General features: G+C 40.2%; 1 protein-coding gene across 1 annotated transcript in view; it reads right to left on the bottom strand.

Moving 5' to 3' along the window:
• ITGA9 (integrin subunit alpha 9) overlaps nucleotides 1-20449 on the bottom strand; it is a 228249-nt gene that overhangs the window by 93622 nt on the left and 114178 nt on the right. The window contains exon 17 of the mRNA XM_074900986.1: nucleotides 7328-7404. Coding sequence (XP_074757087.1) covers nucleotides 7328-7404 — 77 coding nt within the window. The remainder of the gene's footprint in view (nucleotides 1-7327; nucleotides 7405-20449) is intronic.

Raw genomic sequence — 20449 nt, 5'->3', positions numbered from 1 at the left:
TTTTGTTAAGATGCACTTCAGGGGCATAAAACCACAACAGGCATGCCATGAAACGTGAGGCCTCTCTGGAAACAAATCCCTGTTGTGTGATCAAAGAAAGATAAGTGCTGGGGTGTGAGCCTGGTCAAATTTATGACACCGCTTTGCTTCCCACATTAAACCACAGGCTTGCAGCTTCCCTCACTAGATTTGAAAAAGCCTATATGATCAGTGAAAACCTTTATTAACTTTTTAAATAAAATACTACTATATTTATGAGATACACTCAAAGATATTTCAACTTTCTGATCAAAATTTGATGTTGTTTCTCCCTCCTTCAGAAGACACTGACTGTCTGCACTGTTGCTGCACTAACCTATGTTCTGTGCCGTTAAGGTTTTATGCTGGTGAAAAGCAAGTTTGACAAAGTTGTCTTAACGCATGTTCCTATCTACAATTTGTGGATTCCTTCAGCTCAGGTTCTGCAATAATTTGACAAGTCAATATGAAACTGCTGAGGTTCATATTTTCCAGTCCAGATGCCTAATGTCTGATGATGCACCCAGTGAACCAGAGGGAGTCCTTCCACTGATTTTAACAGGTCTATCAGCATATTCATCCTTCATCTATACACAGCATTTACAAAACAACCAGTTTTGCAGTTGCATAGCTAGTCACCTATGTGAAATTATTCATTCTTCACTAATACAAATAATATGCTTACAAACTTCAGAGTTGTAAGCTCAAGGGCTGGGGAGGGGTGGTGGGGCGTGTGTTGCACACAGGGTTGTGGTTTTCACTCTTGCTTGTCTTTTCAGTGAGGTCTGGGTTAGGTACTTCGAGATTACATCCCAAAACATCAGATCAAATAATTTACCTGCCTATCAAATAAAGAGCCATGCCTAAGAGAAAAGAGATCACAGAAACAAAAGGAGCATTGGCAGAAAACATGTTAATCCTTTAGTAAGTCACAGAAGGAATTTATTTTGGGGAAAAAAAACAAAACAAAAAACAAACAAAAAAACACCAACAAACAAACAAACAAACAAACAAAAAACCACAAAAACAAAGCACCTTCTGTGGAGCTGACCAGGAGATACTGGAAAATACTTTTTTTTTTTTTTTCACATAAATTACCGTTACATTCAAATGGAAACATTTCAAACTCGATGAAATTTTTGACAGACTTGGATTATGTCCCTTCTCTGGCAAATCCCAGAGGGATCAACCGAAGCAGAAACAGCTCAAGTCACAAACTGGACCTTTCACCTGGAAAAGGGCATTTCCCCAAAATCCCATTTCACAAGAAAACTTTTGGAAGCATTGACTCCAACTCAGAAAACTCTGCAATTCGAAAAACCTTGAAAATTTCTACAAAATGCACCTGTTACCCCTTTGGCTTTCTGTGACTTTTGCTTCCAATTTCACATTTCCAAAATAAACAATTTACAGCAGTATATACGGGAACTCCAGCCAGTCTGGAGGGGAAGAACATAAATTTGAGAGTAACGAATGGTGGCTGTTAAGGATGCCCTAAACCAACACATAAAAGCAAGCTGCTTATTCCAAACACATACACTCAGAAGCACTCCGTTGGGTGAATAATTCTGTTTCTCATGATGGATGAAGGGTAACCTCATGTCACATAAACGTATGGAAGACAGAATTCCTCCTGGAACCTTCTCAGGAATAGTAATATTTATTGCAGCATTTTTTGTTGCTATAGTATTTATTATAGCAGTATTTATTACAGCACTTTCTATCCAGGGTGGCTCATAGTCCTGAGCTTACAACCTGATTTACATACCATGTGCACAGCTTGTGCGGGAACACAGCAGCTACATGACATGCTGCATCATCATCTTTTCGTACTGTTTGTTTTTGGTAACGCTGCTCTATTCATTGCAACCCATGGGCTGTCAGTATATTTACACAGCCATACAGGATTTCCTTCCTAGCTACATCTCACAGGGAAGCCACCACCCATTCTGCTCTGGTCTTTTTAGCTGGTTTGTTTATCATAGCTGGAATAAACTCTGTTTTTCTCAAACACTCTTGCTGTTACTCAAAAGTCTTCTCCATGGTTTTCACTTTGTTACCATTACAGCCTAAAGAGAACTTGATAACTACTGCTGCCTTCACAGAGTACCAATCAGATGGATAGGCATCAGTTCAGGACCTGAAACTACCCTGGTACGCCAGACAAGATGTGTGTTCCTGTCAGTCCTGCTCCCTCAGCACTTTCAGGTTCTTAAAAAAACAGAGTGCTTTTCTACCATATAAAGTACCAGAAGAATGGATTAACAGATTTTAAAGGCTAGGGAGGTCTAATCTTCTACAGAACACTTACTTCAGAGTCTCCCCCAGCACATCTTGAGGAAACAGATGCAGTTCTGCTTCTAAATAAGTAGCTATGGAGAGGTTCAATAAAAATGTGCTATTTGCTACAGAAACCTGATGGAAAAGACATTTGCTGTGCTGACAAAACAGAGTGAGGCATTGAAGTCAAGTATAATAACATAATAAATATATTTTTAATATTAAACACTTTGAAAATAATAGCTAACAGAAACAAAAATTGCATTTTGCTTTTCAGTACTGGATTGTTGGAAAGGAGGTTTCCTATTGCTGACCCAAAGCTATAGCTATAAAGTTTGCTGCAAAATATTCTATTCCTATTTCTCTTATGGTTTCAGGTTGTGTCATTAAAGTTATCCATTTGCAATATATAAATACCTTCTTTACACTAAGATACATTTAAGTCTCTTCCTTTCGAAATCCCCGTGCCCTCAGTCCCAACACAGGGCGTTACTGCACAGATAGGGCCAGATTCTGCTATCTCCTTTGACAGCTGCAAGATTTAACACTGGAGACTCTTTGAAGGGGATGCGATGAGTAGTCTCTCTGCTCTGTGCTGCCAAAACCTCACGTTTATTCTTTAAGAAAAATGGATTCAAAAACAGTCACGACTGGAAAGATGAAACGTCTCTTCTGCTCCTTCAGTTTCTCCCAACACTGCCTTCGCCAAGTCCCGAGCACACTCCACGGCTCCTTCTCCCTTACTCTTAAGCTGCCACCTGTAGTTTCAGCCTAGCAACACTTATACTTCTATGAGTAAGTCCAGGTCAACCACTAAAAAGATCATTTGTAGTAATACTAGCACACACCACTGCAGCTGTTTCTACATACTATCTCGTAATGTCTGTCTGCCATAGAAAGTTAAATCCCCACGGTTTGCTTTGCCAGGTCCAGCCTTCAATATTACTGTCATCTCCTGTGAAGCTCCATGTTCCCACTGGCAGAGGTGGCAGCAGTGAGAGGCAAGGAGCTCCACAGGCAGGTTTCCAGCCAGAGCGACGGAAGACACAACCATCCTAGACAGGTGTTTCCATGTTGGTGTGTAGCTGGTGGTCACTGAGGCAATTTTGCTCAGGTTACAGGGAGGATTTACTTTGAGATGAGTCAGAAAACTGCAGAAAAGTTGGTTGGAAGGGATTTCTAGAGGTCATATAATCCATCCTCGACCTCCTCCAACAGATGGGGTCAGCAGGGACCTTATTTGGCCAAGCCCTGAAACCCAGGATGGCAGAGCACACCCTCTCTGCACACTTCATTCTCGTGCAGCACAAACTGCCTCACGAGAAGGTTTTTCCAAATCCCTGGTCTGAACCTGCCAAACCACAGTCCATTACTCTAGCCCCTCTTGCAGTCTGCCACAAGCAGGAAAAGTTTGTCTCCTTCATACCAGAATCCCTTCAGGAAGCTGGGATGGGTTTACATGAAAACTGATGCTAATGAAGGTGGACAAGCCTTAAAGAGATTCATCTGTTAACTGAAAACTTTTTTTTTTTTTTCCAGAATAACGCATTCTAACTCTTCTTCACTCCAGTAAATCATGATCTTCAGCACAATGACACCTTTCACTGTAACAGAAGTATTCAAAAAAACAGAATACAGGAATCACTACCACATCCCACCCTCACCATCCCAAATCTTTGCAAACACTTCCATGTAGAGTTATAGGCTTTTTATCATGGCCCACTTTCACCTCTTCTCGAACTTCACAGTGGAGGGTTTCAGCTTGCCCAGCAGTGCTGTTTCCACATGCAGCAGCACCTCAATAAGCAGGAAATAACAAGGCAAACCCAATCACATCTGGTCAGAACAGCAGTGAAGTTTCTAACTTACCCATACAGATTTGCTTGGTTTGAGCCCTTTGGATATATATTTGGTCATTACCTAGACCGATGTTAACATCCTGGGCTATTTGTTATTTATCAAAGTGCAGTGCTCCCAATTTGAGGAACCATGAGTAAGTTTTCAGAAGAGAAGGAGGACTGCAGGAAAAGCAAAATCGGAGCAGACCTGGTTAGCTCTTGCCAGCAGGGGCTGGGTTTCCTATCAGTCATTTGGTATGTGCGTTTGGCATCTTCAAAGCTGGGTGTAATCTTTTAACTGAGTAATTCTAGTGATCCAAACGCATCCCAGGTGAACTCTAAATCCGAGTAGCTTGTGCAGTGCCTGAACTCATAAGAGTGACCTCAGCAAGAAATTCTCTTGATGATAATGTAATCTGAGCTAACTTCCTATGCACACATACACTCTAACCAGCACACATTTGAAAGCATCTTGTATATAGTGATGGACAAGACTGTACCTTACAATATATAGCGCTTTGCACAGCTTTTGGCTCTAAATGTTACAAATTCATGAAAAGTATGTAAAAACAGCCAGAACAAGTTGGTTCATCTATCAGATTGCCCTGTATCCAACCATGTCTAAAAGCAAGAGGCCTATGGAAGAACAAGGCAAGCACGGAGTGTTATTTTGCTGATATATGTCCGCAGCTTCCAGCATTCATATTTGCCGTTTCTCTGCCATGTAAACACTTAACATTTACAACATCCTCAACATGACAATCCACAGATTAATCCACATACTTCATGAAAACACGCCTCCTCGGTCGTTCTTTTCATTTCTCTGAATAGTTTAGTATGATTAGCAAACTCTATCAGCTTGCGATTAATTTCTAGCATATTATTTCCCTGATCATTTATGAATACGCTGAATACCACTGGCCCCAGCAGAAGCACTTGTGGAATATTTTCCACCAGGAAAACAAACTATTTACTCTTCTCTGTTGACTACCTTTTAATTAGGTAGCAATGCTCAGGAATCATTCCTCTCGGACCTCGTCAACTTACTTTCTTTGAGAACTTTTGATGAGAAATCTTAATAAAAGCCTTCTGTAAGCTCAGGTAGATGATCTTAACCAGATCACCCTAATCACATGTCCAGTGACATCTTCAAACTGCAGCAGGTCTGAGAGATAGCACTTACTGCTGCCTTCCCGTAAACATCCTGTTTATTTCAATCCAATGTATCTGTGTCTCATTAATTGCATTCTTTCCAACAGTGAGTCCACCAAATGTAGTCAGACGTGATTATTTAGACAAAGACATTGCCATAACCTTGCTAACAATGAAGTCAATCGTTTAGTGCAGATAGTAATAAATGAGTCAACTTTTTTGCTCTTTCTATGAAAAAAGCTTTGTACACAGACTTAGCATAAATAGGAATAATGTGGGAAAATGCTGATACAATTCTTTAGCATGAAACACATGGGGCTGGAAGAATTACCTGAATATTCTTCAAGAGAGGCACTTCTCTAAAATCAGAATCCATAGCATGTTTTTGTAGTTTTACGCACAATAATAATACAAAAATCTGTTCTCTTTAGAGATACCCATTGTGTTATGTTTCTTAACTGAATCTTACACCATCCTATAGCTAAAAAAAAAACCTATTCTGTGAAGACTTGATGTATTTGACGACATCCTGTTTATTTCAAACAGGAGTTCAGTGTCCCTGGATAAAGAAGATTTGAGGGCATTTGTTCAACATTTTGCTCTATAAACATAGAAACTGTATTTGAATATCCTAAGCTTTTTTGACAGTTGTGGCTTTTAAATTGCCAAGATAATATAAATAACAGCCATAAAAACAAACAGTCTAATACTCCAATTGCAAATACAGTTCTTTCTGCTGTGATTAGTATATGCTGACTAACAAGTTTTTAGGACTAGTTCTTTGCTTTTTACTGATTATTCCTCAACTGCAGGACAGAATCCCTCATTGGCTTCCTTAAGTCCACACAGACATGTCTCCAGATCTCAGCAGATTTTGCTCACCATGAAGATCCAGCAAAAGGTCAAAACTCCAGCCTAATCACAGTCAAAGCTCGGACTCTGCAATCTGAGACCTAAACCTCCTCCATCCAATCCCCCGAAACATTCTTGTGGACTTCAGTCGTGTCTGGAGAATTCAGTAACTTCTCAGACTTGACTCTGGTTCAGTTTTGTCTCCAAATACAGTTACAGCATGCCATAGACTTATATAAAATATGTATCTCCTGACTATTACCTCTTCCTTTTTTTTTTTTCTTTTTTCTTTTTCCTAAAGCAGGGGAGTCTCTTCCCCTCTCTTTCCTGCCCTGAAAGCAAAGCACTTCCACAGAAAGCATCTCCATCAAACAGCAAACCCTCGGCATACAATTAAACAACTCGCATCAGCACTTCCATCTCTAAAAATGCTGAGAAAAAGGAAATAGAAGTTATGTGTAAAGTTCACCTTTAGCCTGATTTATCCAAAAATTGAATAACTACATCCTGGCAAAACAATAGTAATTTTTCTAGGATCACCAGTCACAAGGGACAGAACATAGAGCGGGGTGTTTTATTTGATGAGGTTTATTATCCCGGAAGAAAGTGAAATTAGACATCCCTCCCCAAGTTACTAACAAGAATAATCTGACAAAGAAGAGCAGTATTTCAGGAGAATTAGCAAAACTACAAGTTCAGAAACAGAAAAAAAGATAATTTGAAGAAGATAATTTGCCATGCTGTGAGGGGTTTTTTAAACTTTCCATGTGACTTTTTGTCTGAACAAAACTGCTTTTCTGCAGGCAGTTTTACTCCTACGTCATAAAGAGCATTTTATAATCTTTGAAAAATTACATGGTTTACATTGATACTTGATTTTGGCATGCATATTTACTTTCCTTGCACCTCTCTGCTACACTGTTTCTTCTCCTTCAGTTTTGTCTGTTGTGATTGAGAAGGTGAAGGTGTCTTGCCCTGTATGTGCACAGAGCCCACCACCACAGGAGATTTCAGATTCTGCATACCTCTCAAAACCTTTCTGCACTAATGATATCACTGTCATCATGCATCCATCATATAAATGTCTGTGTTTGTATTTTGATTTTTCAATGCCATCTTACATAAAATGAATGGCATACTAGCGTGTAAGAAAGAAAGAAAACCAAAAAACAAGTTCACCTACTCACCTAGACAGCAATAATTTACCCTGAAGTTTCAAATCAGCAGCACAGTCATCAGATTGACAGTTCCTCTCAAAAACAGTCTGTGAAAAACAGAAAAGAACTGTTACAGCATGAAAAGAGTAAGATCAAAATTCAAAGATGGAACACTCTTGGATGAAATAAAACCCCACCAAAATCTGTGATACAGGAATATATGCTGTCAGTGTTAAAGAAAGTCAAGGGCAGGCAAATCTCTTCATCAGAATAATTTTTTTTTTCTCTTCTAACTGAACAAGAAGTTTCACCAAAACTAGACTCTGTCAGAGGTTTTCCTCAATTCATTCCCACTTCTCATCTGACAAGAATTACTGCTCACACAATATTTCTGGCTCTTTTATTTCTCTTCCCAATGCATGTGCATGAACACAAAAATAGAATATAAACTATTTATGAAACTATTTTCAGTCTTAAGAATTGCAAGTTAAGGAAATTGTGCAAACATATTCACTAGCCTATATTAAAGATAAAATATATCTATAAAATAAAAAATTCCTTATGTATGGTAGGAAGCATTTCTGCCATCCTGCAAGCAACAGAAAATTGCAAAAACTGTTACATACCCTCAAATAATGGAATCACTGTCAATCTTGTGAACTCCAGTAAAGACTATCATTTAGAAAATTTAACAGATGGATAAAGCTACGAACTGTGAAAGGATGACATACCACTAGACACAGGCATGCTATTTAAGCAGCAAAAAGAAGGGGAATATGTGAAAAGTCTATGACTGTGCAAATCTCTATTACAGTTTGCCATGGCTACATGAGGCAGCCGCCAGTGAGTGAAAGATGAGGCCAGGAACATGTCCCTGGCGTTCAAGAAACTCTGATGCTGTCAAGATCATGGTTATTTTCCCCTGCTGTTGAGAACAGAGACCAATACCTTTCTGAACATATGATTAGACTTTTTAGGCTGGAGGATTCATTCTTTCAGAATCGTAATGCTCTTCAGCTTACCAAGTATTCAAAGGACAAACACCCAAAATGAGGGTTGCCAACACTGTTTAGCTAGCAAACCTGTCAATCCACTAATCTCTTCCTTTAATATAAACGTTCATTTCTACAGGCTTGGCTTCATGACTTTTTTTTTACCAAAGTAAATATCAAATACATTTCAATCATAAGTGCAAAGACAGAGCAAATCCGTGCAAGACATATGTAATGGTCAGATAGGGTTGGAGACACTCAGTGGGGAAAAAACAAAAAGAAGAAGATAGTTAATAAAGTTTTTAAAAGTTCTGCCCAAATCTATCTGGACTGGAGAATGCCTTTGAAACTCGATCCCAGAGGGCTTAAGAGACTTCTAGTCCTTGTCTCTCCAGGAAGATTCTTGGCTAAGAAGACAGCTTGCCCTCCTTTTTCTATATTGTCAGAGCTCTCAAAAAATGAGTAGACCTTTATGAAGATTAATTGGTGCTGGACTAGTCAATATCAAACTATGTTGTAGGTTGCACTGAGTTGCAGAAAAAAGAAAGATGAGAGGTAGCCAGTGCATATGGGGATATTTAGTTTGTCCTTTCACTTTCCTCTCCCACCTTTTGCTTTCTCAGAATCTCAGAAGTGGAAATTGTTGATGATTTAAACACAGGGGCTGAACTTATCCTTCCTCCTTAATAAAGGCTACCACACCAAAGGACAAGAATAGCCCTGAGAGGGCACAAGGTATCCCTCTCAAAACACGGCATGTATCAGAGGTATAGTCTCAAAAGCCCTCAGAATTAATCCTCAACCACCATAGTAGCTATATATGGGAAAGACCATTTGACTTTCAGAGGAGAAAGAAAAATAAACTGTAAAAATACTCTTGCCTGACATTTTCCCTATTTGCATTGCAGAAACCTTAGCAAACCAAACAGAGCGATCAAAGATACAACCTGCACATTTCAAAAAATAAAGTACTGTAAGTACATTTACATAACCACCTAATAATCCTGGAATTTTGTTGCTAAATCTATAGTTGCGGTTCTTTAGGAAAAAAAAAAAAAAAAAAAGAAAAAATACCTCATTTTCTGAAACTACTGAGCATGTAACTCTTCCAACATATCATGCACTAGACAGCAAGCTACTTTGAAATACAGTGGGAGCATTTCATTACATCATAGAAACCCAATTTCCTACACAGTACTGGGATAAGAGAAGGAAATAAGGATGGAGTCCCCAGATCCATAACTGCAGAAGGAGTGAACCCTTTGCAAGTGGAGGATCTTGAAGCCATTCAAGGTTTGAGGGGAGAAAGGATTTCCAGTGCAGCCAGCTGCTAGACCTGTGCAGCCACAGCTACTTCAGCAGTGCACTTCCATTGCATGCTAATGACATCTATGGACTATTTAGCTGTTTTCTGCTATTGCCCTGGTCTGGATAGATCTTTCCATGACTCTACGCCACCTCCCCTTTTGGTATGCCTGCTAGAGCCTCAACCCTGTAGCTTCTCAAAGTCAATCTACTACTTCCATTTTCTTCCATCTTGAGCCTCCCCTTCCCCAGCTTGTTGCTGCTTCTGCCTTTCCCGTTGACTAGCCCCTGCCTGTTCAAATCCCTCCTAAAGAACTAAGAAGTAAACACACTTTAAGTCATCATAACATCTGTGAACACTGCTTATATATTCTGTTACTGTGCCCTTACTTGGTCTACTTGGGCTGTGATTTCTTCGGGCCAGAAACTGTACCTAACACAACACTGCATGTTGTTAGAGCAGGAGTCCATTCCTGGGATATGCAAAGGCCCTTCTAGAATATAATCACTAACTTTAAGCAATCTTTACAGCAGTTTCAGCTACCATTGTACAGTACCCGTTTTAGGCATTTAAAGAGCCCTTTACATATTAAAAGTGTTGAACAAGTTAAGCAATGGGCTGTATGTATTATAAAGAACTGGAAAAAGGGAAGTAGGACAAAACAAGTTCATTGCAATGTGGAAACACTTCATAATTTTTGCTGTTACTGTTACCCAAAGTGAAGAGAAGGAATTCTGAACAGTAGTTTTAATGAAGTCGAATTGATTCCTACTGGATTCCACTTATATTGTACCAAGTACCTCACAGCTTTGAATGTGTGTATCAGGGATGGTCAGGAAGCTGTTTTACCTAAGAAATACATACAAGAAAAATTGTAAGGGGGGTGGGGGTGGAGGAGGGGCAAAAAATTGTCCTGAATGAGAAACACAGCTGCATCTCTTATTTCAAGGCCACCGTGCTTTTGTCTGGCATTTCCAGAAGGGAAATAGGTGTTTGTGTGCTCAGTAGCAGAGACAGAATAAACTCAGTGTTTCTAGGACACATCTTTACTGTATAAACACAAAGCTAACGCAAAGTGCATGCACAGCGAGTCTGTTGGACTTCCTGCAATCACCAGATCTACAGCAATGCACAGAGCAAATCCAGTGTTTCCACGGTCCACGATTCCCCTCTGCACTCCTCCCTGCTGCACTGAATAGAGCTATAGGGAATTGCTCCATAGAGGTTCTGACCAGGTCACCAAACTTCCCAGAAAAACATGGTTCTCTCAAATGTGTGTCAACTTTTCCAGGTAGAAAAGATGATGCTTCTTGAGAGGTCAAGAAAATGTGGCAGATATATATCCTGAAGGGTTAGCAGAAACGGATGTTGCCCATGTCCTGCAGAGGGTAAGCCAAAAAGCTACAGCAAGATATTATAAAGGTGAATATACACATCTGCACACAATTAAATGTACAGTAAGAAGACACCTGGAGCCATCTGATAAGGAAGGGAATATGTCTAAACAGACACTGAGATCAGGGCCCCCACGCAAGTACCTCTGTGTCTACTCTGCCTCTTGAAGAGATGTAGAGGCTTAAATTCCACATATTCTGATAAAGGCCAGAGGTAAATGTACAGTCCTCTGCCAGAAGGATGAATCCCTAGTTCCAGCATCCTAAGCACAAAGCTGCTGGGTACTGGGTGTGAAGGTATTCTTTCTCCTTCCTGCTGATTGTGGACTGTTAAGGAATGCTGCTGGGAGGTAAAACAAGCTACAAGGAGCCTGGCTTCTCAGAGGAGGGTAATCTGGGATTTCAAGCCTGGCTCACTAAATTGCTTCACTTTCTTTCAATGGCTATCTAAAATTAAAACACATCTATGTTTCTGGGAGTAGGGAAGAGAACAGGAAACAGAAAACTAAGAAAACCTGTGTTTATGGCACTTCTGCCCAGAGAAAAATACTGGAAATCATCCAATAAGCAAAGAAAAAAAATATAAAAATTCAAGACGTTCAACCTCCCAAAATTCAGGGAAGCACATGGAAATTTCGGGTTGCAGCCAAAAAGCGCAATCAAGACTTTGAGAGGTTGCCAGTACTGTGTTCCAGTAAGTTGTGCCTATCCTTTCACAGAAAAGGGGAAGTGACAGCTGAAGGACTATGCTTGAAGACAAGGGAGAAAAAGGATTCTCAAATGAACCCTTGAAAACATGTTGGTTTATGGTCTGGATAAGAGAATAGTGATTTACTTTGCTCACACATCAGTCTACAAAAGGTTCAGAGAGCAGCTCTCAAAAGGCGGCAAAGCTGGCCTTGGGTAACTGAGGATCCATTCCTTTAACTTCATAAACTGTGCAACATACTTCAGTAGGATAATTTAGGTTATGCTAGGTAATCTGGGTTAAGAATACAGTATTCCGATCTCTTGTAAAATCTCTTGTGTTTTCGTGTAAACTGTCACCATACCCTATGGTATGTGCAGGGATGACTTAACAATTAGATCATGCTAGTAACACTAAAGCAATTCTATTTAAAGGATGCAGGGTAAGTGGGCTTGTTAGTCTAATAATTCTTTACTTTTTAGATCTTGATGCAATATGACTACTACCATTCTATCTGGTGAAGTTGGGTTTCTGGGTCCTTATTTAGGGAGCAGGATACGTGATCCAACTTTCAAAAGTACCGAGCTGTAAGCAAACTTCACTGCCTTTTCTAGGAACTATCTCCTGTTATATAGCTTTACAAATCAGTCAGAGAGGGACCTGGAGGTGTTGACTGACAGCAGCTGAACATGAGCCAGCGGTGTGCCCAGGTGGCCAAGAAGGCCAATGGCATCCTGGCTTGTGTCAGCAATAGCGTGGCCAGCAGGGACAGGGAAGGGATCTGAGCCCTGTGCTCGGCACTGGTGAGGCCGCCCCTCGATGAGTGGGTTCAGTTTTGGGCCCCTCACCCCAAAAAGGCCATTGAATGACTCGAGCGTGTCCAGAGAAGGGCAACGGAGCTGGTGCAGGGTCTGGAGCACAGGTCTGATGGGGAGCGGTTGAGGGAACTGAGGGGTTTAGTCTGGAGGAGGCTGAGGTGAGACCTCATCGCCCTCTACAGCTCCCTGAAGGGAGGGTGCAGAGAGCTGGGGATGAGCCTCTTGAACCAAGGAACAAGCGATAGGACAAGAGGGAATGGCCTCAAGTTGTGCCAGGGGAGGTTTAGACTGGCTATTAGGAAGCATTTCTTTGCAGAAGGGGCTGTTGGGCGTTGGAATGGGCTGCCCAGGGCAGGGGGGGAGTCCCCATCCCTGGAGGGGTTGAAGAGTCGGGCTGACCCAGCGCTGAGGGATCTGGTGGAGTCGGGAACTGTCAGTGTGAGGTTCATGGTTGGACTGGAGGAGCTTCAAGGTCTGTTCCAACCAAGATGATTCTGTGAAATCAATCACTTTGATATTAACGTGCCTAAGTATAGATACAGGAGCCTGATTTTAAACCTTTATTTATTGTGTCTTCACATTTTTAAGTTGCCTGCAAAATAAAGCTATTATCTACAGATCTACTGACCACAGAAAAAGAGTGACTGACTCTCCCCAGATATCCTATGCTTCACTGTATTACTCATGAAAACAGTGCATTCATATATCCTGCTGAGCCAAGTGCAAAATGGCCAACTTAAATTCCCACTAGAAAAGCAATTAATATTGTGAAAAACCTTCCAGGATTTCATCAGATGTGCTGGCTAAAATGAGAACGCACGATTTCCACAATACCCCTACCGAGCGGCGGAGCAAATGCCTGATGAAGGGAAGAATACCAGGGGAGCGATAAGCGTTCGATAGAATCCTACTACAAAACCAGAGAGCTGTGCCGGTACTGCATGGTGCAGGGGACCAAGATTAGCTAGCAAGCTCCCTCAGCTCCATGTAGATTTCATCAGAGCATGTCTTCATGCAAAGAAAACAGATGCTCATTTATAGTGCATTAGGGTAAGAAAACAGAAACTGGCCACTAATCATTATTTTACTATACTAGTAAGGTTGCAACCACGTATGTTGAACTTCTCCAGCTGGGGAAAGCTACAGGGGAATTCATCCACTTATTGAGAGGAAGACTCTGGGCCTATGGCTCATGACTAGCACATTGCCACTTGTCAAGCCATCAAAGACCAAATGCAATCATTCCTCCCCTACTTCAGCCGCATCCTGCTTTCAGTAAGTGTTAGAAGCTGGGCCGGAGCATCAAGCTAAAAAGGAGAGAGGACATTCAAAGATAAGATGAACAGGAACTCCCAAATGAAATCAGCTGTTTAGAAAAGATCAGGCATGAAACCTGTTAGCTATTGACAGCAAGCATAAATTAATAAATATATGTATTAGTTATTCCTCACAGCAGTGAATGAATTTAACAATGCTTTTGTCCTCATTTTCTCCTGGGGTGAAGAATTACAATTGGTGGCAATAGAAATACGACCCCAGCCTTTCAAAGCTTTATTAGATTTCTTGTCTGACTCACTCATTTTTCAGGCTGAGGCAATTTTTTCTTTTTTAAATCATTAGTAGTTCAAGTCATCCAAATAATGTTCTCATTTTACAAGACTTCAGACCTTATAAATTCATAGAACAATAGATGGGAAAGACCTATTGGGTTAATTGTTCCATCTCCCCATACCATTATAGAACGGATTTCTGCAGCACATTTCTCAATATATTTTCCTGTCTTGTCTTAAATAGTCTTCCATTTGTTTTGGATGACTACAGAATGATTCAATTATATCATCTCAGGAGGGTTCTTCAACGATATCTGAGAACATTTTCTACTCCAAATCTCCTTTCTACTATTAAAAGTGGAACCATGCAAGATGAATCTTTTTCACTTAGGATGCCTTCATACTTAAACATTTTAACATAAGAGCCGAAACCTTTGTTACTTATCACACAATTCTGTAATTAAAAATATAAAAGCAAAACAACAACAGAAAATGAAAACCAGATGTGACATCTGTTTTGTCAGCTGGAAATGCATCAGATACACAATTTATGTCTACCTTTAGCTCATTTAGAACCACAAGGATATGTGAAATTCCTATAATATAATCCACCTGCACTTCAGTGGCTTTGTATTTATGACTGCTACCCTGAACTGACAAGGATTTTGTGGCACTGAGGTACTCTGAACTGAAAGAACTAATACTGTCATATTATCTCCTCTCAAAATGTTAGGTAATCCGATTAAGCTCTACTGATCCTTCATAAAACTGCTGAAAAGATTTGAACAGAGCTAATGGAGCTTGGCTTCTGGAAGTCTGTCGCCTGTCTCTGTGGCTTTTTAAGAATATTACAATTTTCTTTTACAGCTCCATGCATAAGCAGGAACTCCCCCTTTCTTACAATTACAATTCTCCATCCACAGAGTAGTTTGGAAATGAAATGCATGCTGTTACGCTCAACTGCAGAAATTATGCAGTAGGATTTTGTTAGAGTTCAGATTGCAAATGCTTACATGATCATCTCTCCTTTCTCTACTTATTTATATAAAGAACCTGTAAACTAAATCAAGTCATTCACCTCCTGCCACCTAAGACAGGATAGGCTGACCCTCCTCTAGCACATATGCCAAGATATGAAGGCCTATGTATCTGTGTGTGTGTGTATATTGGCATATGATATTGGCTAGTGTTCTTTAGGCAGACCATGAGATCTAAACCTGGGGATTAAACCATGTTTTACACATTCTCAGTTATGTTGTTTTTCCTCTACTATTAAACAGGAATATGAACAAGTTGGACAATTACTTGCCAAGCCTGTTATTACTTAAGAATGAGCATATAGAAACATGCATACTGTCAGAGGCACTGATTTCCACTCATTCTTACTTCAGCAAGTTTGCTAATTATAAACATTTCAGAGGTACAATACATCTGGACACCTGCTGTTCTTGTTCAGTTCTGAATCTCTCCCAGACTTGCAAATCTGTCCTCTTTATTGCCATTCAACAACAGAAAAAAAGAAAAAAATAAAAAGCAGGCAAATGTAATATTCAGCCTAATCCAGTACATGCTCAGGGTGGGTCTTTTCCAGATTTCCTGAAATGAACAGCACCCAGTACCTGCCAGCTCAGTACTGACTCTGACCAAATTTGTCTCGAGCAAAAAACAGACACCACTAAGGGGAAGGCAGAGGGAGGCGTGGACATTATCACTTTCAGCTATCCCCACTCCAACCAAAGGGAAAACCATGGCAACTAAGCAGGAAGGGTGGCAGATGGCGGATCTTTGCAAGAATAAATGCCGAAGATAACTTGGGAGCTCACTCTGCCCAAGGGGGAAGGAGTTCAGTGGCAAGATCTGGAACATGGCAACTAGGCTGACTCTTGCAGTCTCCTGAAGAATTCCTATGTGCCTAGATATAAGTCAGTTAATCTTCAAACTTTCCACCTATCCAGCTACTGACAGGTATACTAAGGTACTGAGACTTCAGCTGTACCAGTAAATTAAACTGTCCTGTCCTCCAAGACAGGAGCATCCTAACTCCTGACTCATGCCTGGGAATGGTTTGCAGTAATTGGCACAGGCTAAAATCATGCCAAGAGCCACTTCAGCAGCTTACCAGGATAAAGATGCTTTTCCAATGCCTATAAATGGTCCAGGCACAGCTCAGTTTGCTGGCAGACAGAGATGTCTGCTCTGGAGAAGGCACCACTGACAAACCTGGACCATGCTGTGTGTATGGACACTGCATTTCAGCCCGTCCAGATCTGTCATTGCTTTGTTCTCAGTATGACATAGCGGGGGGGGCTGCATGAATGTTTTAAAATAGGGGATGGAATTATTTGTGCCGGAAACCACAAAGTACTAAAGGTGTTCATAATTCATAAATATCCTCCTGTACTTTCTCATACCTGTCAACTAAGCTAATTTACGTGCCAGTAGTTAGCCAGCTTTTCAAAGTATTTCCAAAAAATAGTCCTCTGCTTTAAAAAGGTGAAGTTTATGCCAGAGACGTGCAGCCTCAGTCACCTCGAGGTGTAGCACTGTACCCAAATTCTCTCTGTAATCAATGGCAGAGTTGGGAACAGAATGCCCTAAAACATTTTCTGTTTCTTCTTATAACTTACAAGGAGTTTTATGGCAGACCATTCATGAAGTCCTGAAGACACTGATGCAATTAAATCTACTGATAATATTTTCCTATAACAAAATGGTGTCGCCATCCACATAACAACAGGTGATTTTATTACGGTATTTAGAACAGGTAGAATTCTAGTATACCACTTTTTGAACTCTAAAATACATTACTGGATACTACTAGGAACAAATCCCCCCTGTATTTGGCTGGAGATCTTTCTCCTTCTTGGTTGACATGTATTTATACAGTGGGTCTACAAAAATAAATGTTATAGTACAAACCACTTACAATGAACTAAGCCAAACCAAGTTCTAAATACACATCCATTTCCCTAAAGTAAGAAGACTTATTAGTTTTTTCCAGTGGATGGAGGTAGCAACTGGATTTGGGAGGCAACAAAAAAGCTAATGGAAAGTCATCCTCAGGGTGGGAAGTTTTGAAGTTCATAATACACACTGAAAATTAGAATCTTTTTTTTCCCCCACCCAGTCTTGACCCACCACAGATTTTCTGTTTGAGCAAAACTGAGCTGGCTAGCCACTTACAACTTGGAAAGCTGTAATCTTCTCCACACAACCAGGCTCCACCCAACAATTGTATAAGTTGCCAAGGAATCTATCAATAGACATGTACACATAATCCTTAAGTATTTGCTTTTGCTCCCACAAAAAAATTACACCAAGCTACAGGAACCATCGTTTCTGGTAAGCATGAACAAGAACCAAGAAAATAATTAAGTCTATGAGAAATCAACTGTTACTGTATCCTGAACTAAAGAGTCCCTCAGGCCAGTTTAATTACATTATTACTTCATTTTGAAGTATCAGAGAGTCTTTGCTTACAAAAAAAATGGCCAATATATGAAGTCCCAAAATCGCATGCTTTTTCATTAGGAAATTTCAGTTAAGATTCTTTTCTTCAAATCAATCAGATATTCAAATTATTTATCATAAATTGATTGTTTCAAGCACAGTTCATTTAGGAATAGAAGCAAGCTCCTTCACTTAATCAAGGTTTGGTTTTGTTTTGGTTTATTTTTGAATACAAGCATTTTGCACTGCCTTACAGTAACAACTGCATTATTTTAAAATAAAGGTGACCAATATATAAAAGCATTTTGACTGATATCCCACATCCATGCACTCCTTTACTACTATAGCTCTGCTTTGGTCTAAGTGATAAAGTATAAGACCAGACTGTTCTCTCACATACAGTGTAATATTAATTTAAAGGATGAATATCCAACAAAATCCTTTTCTGTGGTTATGTTATTAAGGAGATGTCACTTCTGGTGGTGAGTCCAAGCTGACTCCTTAATGCATTAGAGCCACGCACCATGAAGAACTTTATATGTTCAATATAATCTTCAATTTTCACATCAAGAGGCCTCTTGATGGCTTTCCTATCTCCTTGCTTGTGAGCCATAGGTCTGCACACTCTTTTTGGCAAGTCAGGCATGCATGCAGGGAACATCTGGTTCATGAAAAACAAAACTGAAATCCCAGTGCAAGGAATCACTTCAGCTTTAACACCACTTTAGTTTAAATAAAATCATATCTAGGTAACTATAAAGCCCACATGTCTGCAAGATGACTGGCTTTTCAAGTAGGTCTAGAAGACCTGCAGTAGGATCTTGAAAGACAGAAGTCTCCCCCTTTCCTGCCCAGTCTCAGCTCCCTCCCATTTCTTCAGCTGTTCACTACTTCCAGCTGCTTCTCCTGCATTCATTCACAAAAAACAGTCACCTGGGCTTTTTAGAAAAGTGTCAACCTCTTTACAGTATCTTAATGGTGCCTCAAAGCAACAGATGCAACATTTCTGATATCAAAATGCCAGATCTTACTGGGTCAACAGGATCTAGGGCTTTTGAAAACCACACAAAACTAGCTATATTTAAAGACCAGTACTAGCACCAACATTAAGCTTATCCACCTGCTCTATCTTCTGAAAACAGAGTCCACCAGATCTGTCTTAAATTAGACTTCCAAAATGTAAGGTCCCTCCATAATCATTAGATTATTTGAAAATGTAAATCCTTTATTATATCCTTTGGTTCCCAGTATCCCTCTTGGCAACTTCTACTCATGAGATAACAAGAATTCTGAAAGAGAACGCTATGCCCTGATTTCCCCATGAAATGGGTTTTTGAGGATCCCACCACCATGCCTCGAGGCTACTCCATCAGGGCTTTGTCACCATGACTGCCACACTAACTCTGAAGCTCTTCCCACTTCCTTAGCTGAAAGCACGCTTGCAGGCACACCCCATGTCAAACTCCTTTTCTTACTAAGCTAAGTGAACAACATCTGGAAAGCAAATGGAAAGGGATTGTTAAACAGGCTCCCTCTCATCCAAATTACACAAAAAAACAAGTCAGGAAAATTCCCAACATATTTTTGTTTCTGCTCTATAATCTCAGCATTTAGGTATTTTAATATTGATTCAAGACTATGCCTGCAGGGCAAGATGTGACCTTTTGAGTTCAAACCCAGTGGTAAAGCACCCAAGCAGTTTCGTTCACGTAACACTTAGGTTTTCAGCACGCTGCTCAAGTTCCAAAGTTCTCCACAAATTCTCATCATATCGTTGTAACATTAAGACAGTCAGATATGTAATAGCCACACAATCCCTTTTCATAAAGCCAAGTAATTCTTACATGCATCTTTCATTCATACATTTAGAAAAATAAAGCACGCTTGAATAAATACGTGTCTACAACAAGGATTATAGCCAAATACAGTTCAGAACACATGTATATGACTAAGCAAATCTCTTCAAGCCTTTTAGTTACTTTTTTTTTTTTTTTAGTAGTATGCATGGACCTGGAATTTCAACACAGTAACATATTCTGATGAGCAGCACCAGAAAGTAATGTCACAGATGATGATGCAAGCATCACTTAGACATGAACTTCCCAGGGTTAAAAACCAGCTCTAACAATTCACTGCTAAAAGCCTCAGACTCCAGACAGACTTTTCACAGCTTTTAAAAGACAAAAAAAAAAGAGTGAAGTTTCCTATTCACAAGTAATTCCAGCTCATAACTCTGTAAGCATGCTTTGGAAAACAAACTTGACTGGCTGCAAATCTGAGCAACTTGATCTAACTTTTAAGTTGGCTCCGCTTTGAGCAAGGAACTGGATTACAAAGGTCTCTTCTAGCCCAAATTATCCTGCAGTTCTGACACACAAGAAGTTTTACAAGCCACAGAAGTAGTTTGATTTCCCTGTGGAGCCTCAAGCTTCACAGTTGAATGCTCCAGTGCCGACAGGGTGGGAGGTTGAATTGTCCTGCAGGCTCCTTCCTGGCAGACTGTCCTGCACCTACAAGGACCGAGCTCAAACTGGAGTCTTTCAAAAGGTCACTAACATGGTCTCTCTCCTCGACATGACTGTCTGCTTCATAAACCCTGAAGGTGTTTAATACCTTCATAAGCACTGTGTTGATCACTCCTGTCAAAACCTGCCAAAATTGGCCAGCATTTTCTGAACATGCTAGTGAGGTCAAGACAGACAAATAACAGAGGTGGGATAATCATGTACTCTTCAGTTCCTTAGGGAACAATTTGGGAGAAAGAAAAAACAATTAAAAAAATCTCTACTCGCTAAATGAGAAATGTTTCAAAATTAAGAGAATTCTCTTGCTCTCACCAAAATTAAAGACAAAAGGATTTTCCACACTGCAGTGTAGCAAAATAGGATACTAATAAGTACACAGCTGCACCTACACTTCACTTTCTCTGCAACAAAACCATCCTATTTTAGCAT

The sequence above is a fragment of the Athene noctua genome, chromosome 2, assembly GCF_965140245.1.
Source record: "Athene noctua chromosome 2, bAthNoc1.hap1.1, whole genome shotgun sequence".
NCBI lineage: Eukaryota > Metazoa > Chordata > Aves > Strigiformes > Strigidae > Athene > Athene noctua.
Note: the sequence above shows the minus strand (reverse complement) of the source record. Positions and strands in the feature narration are given on the sequence as shown.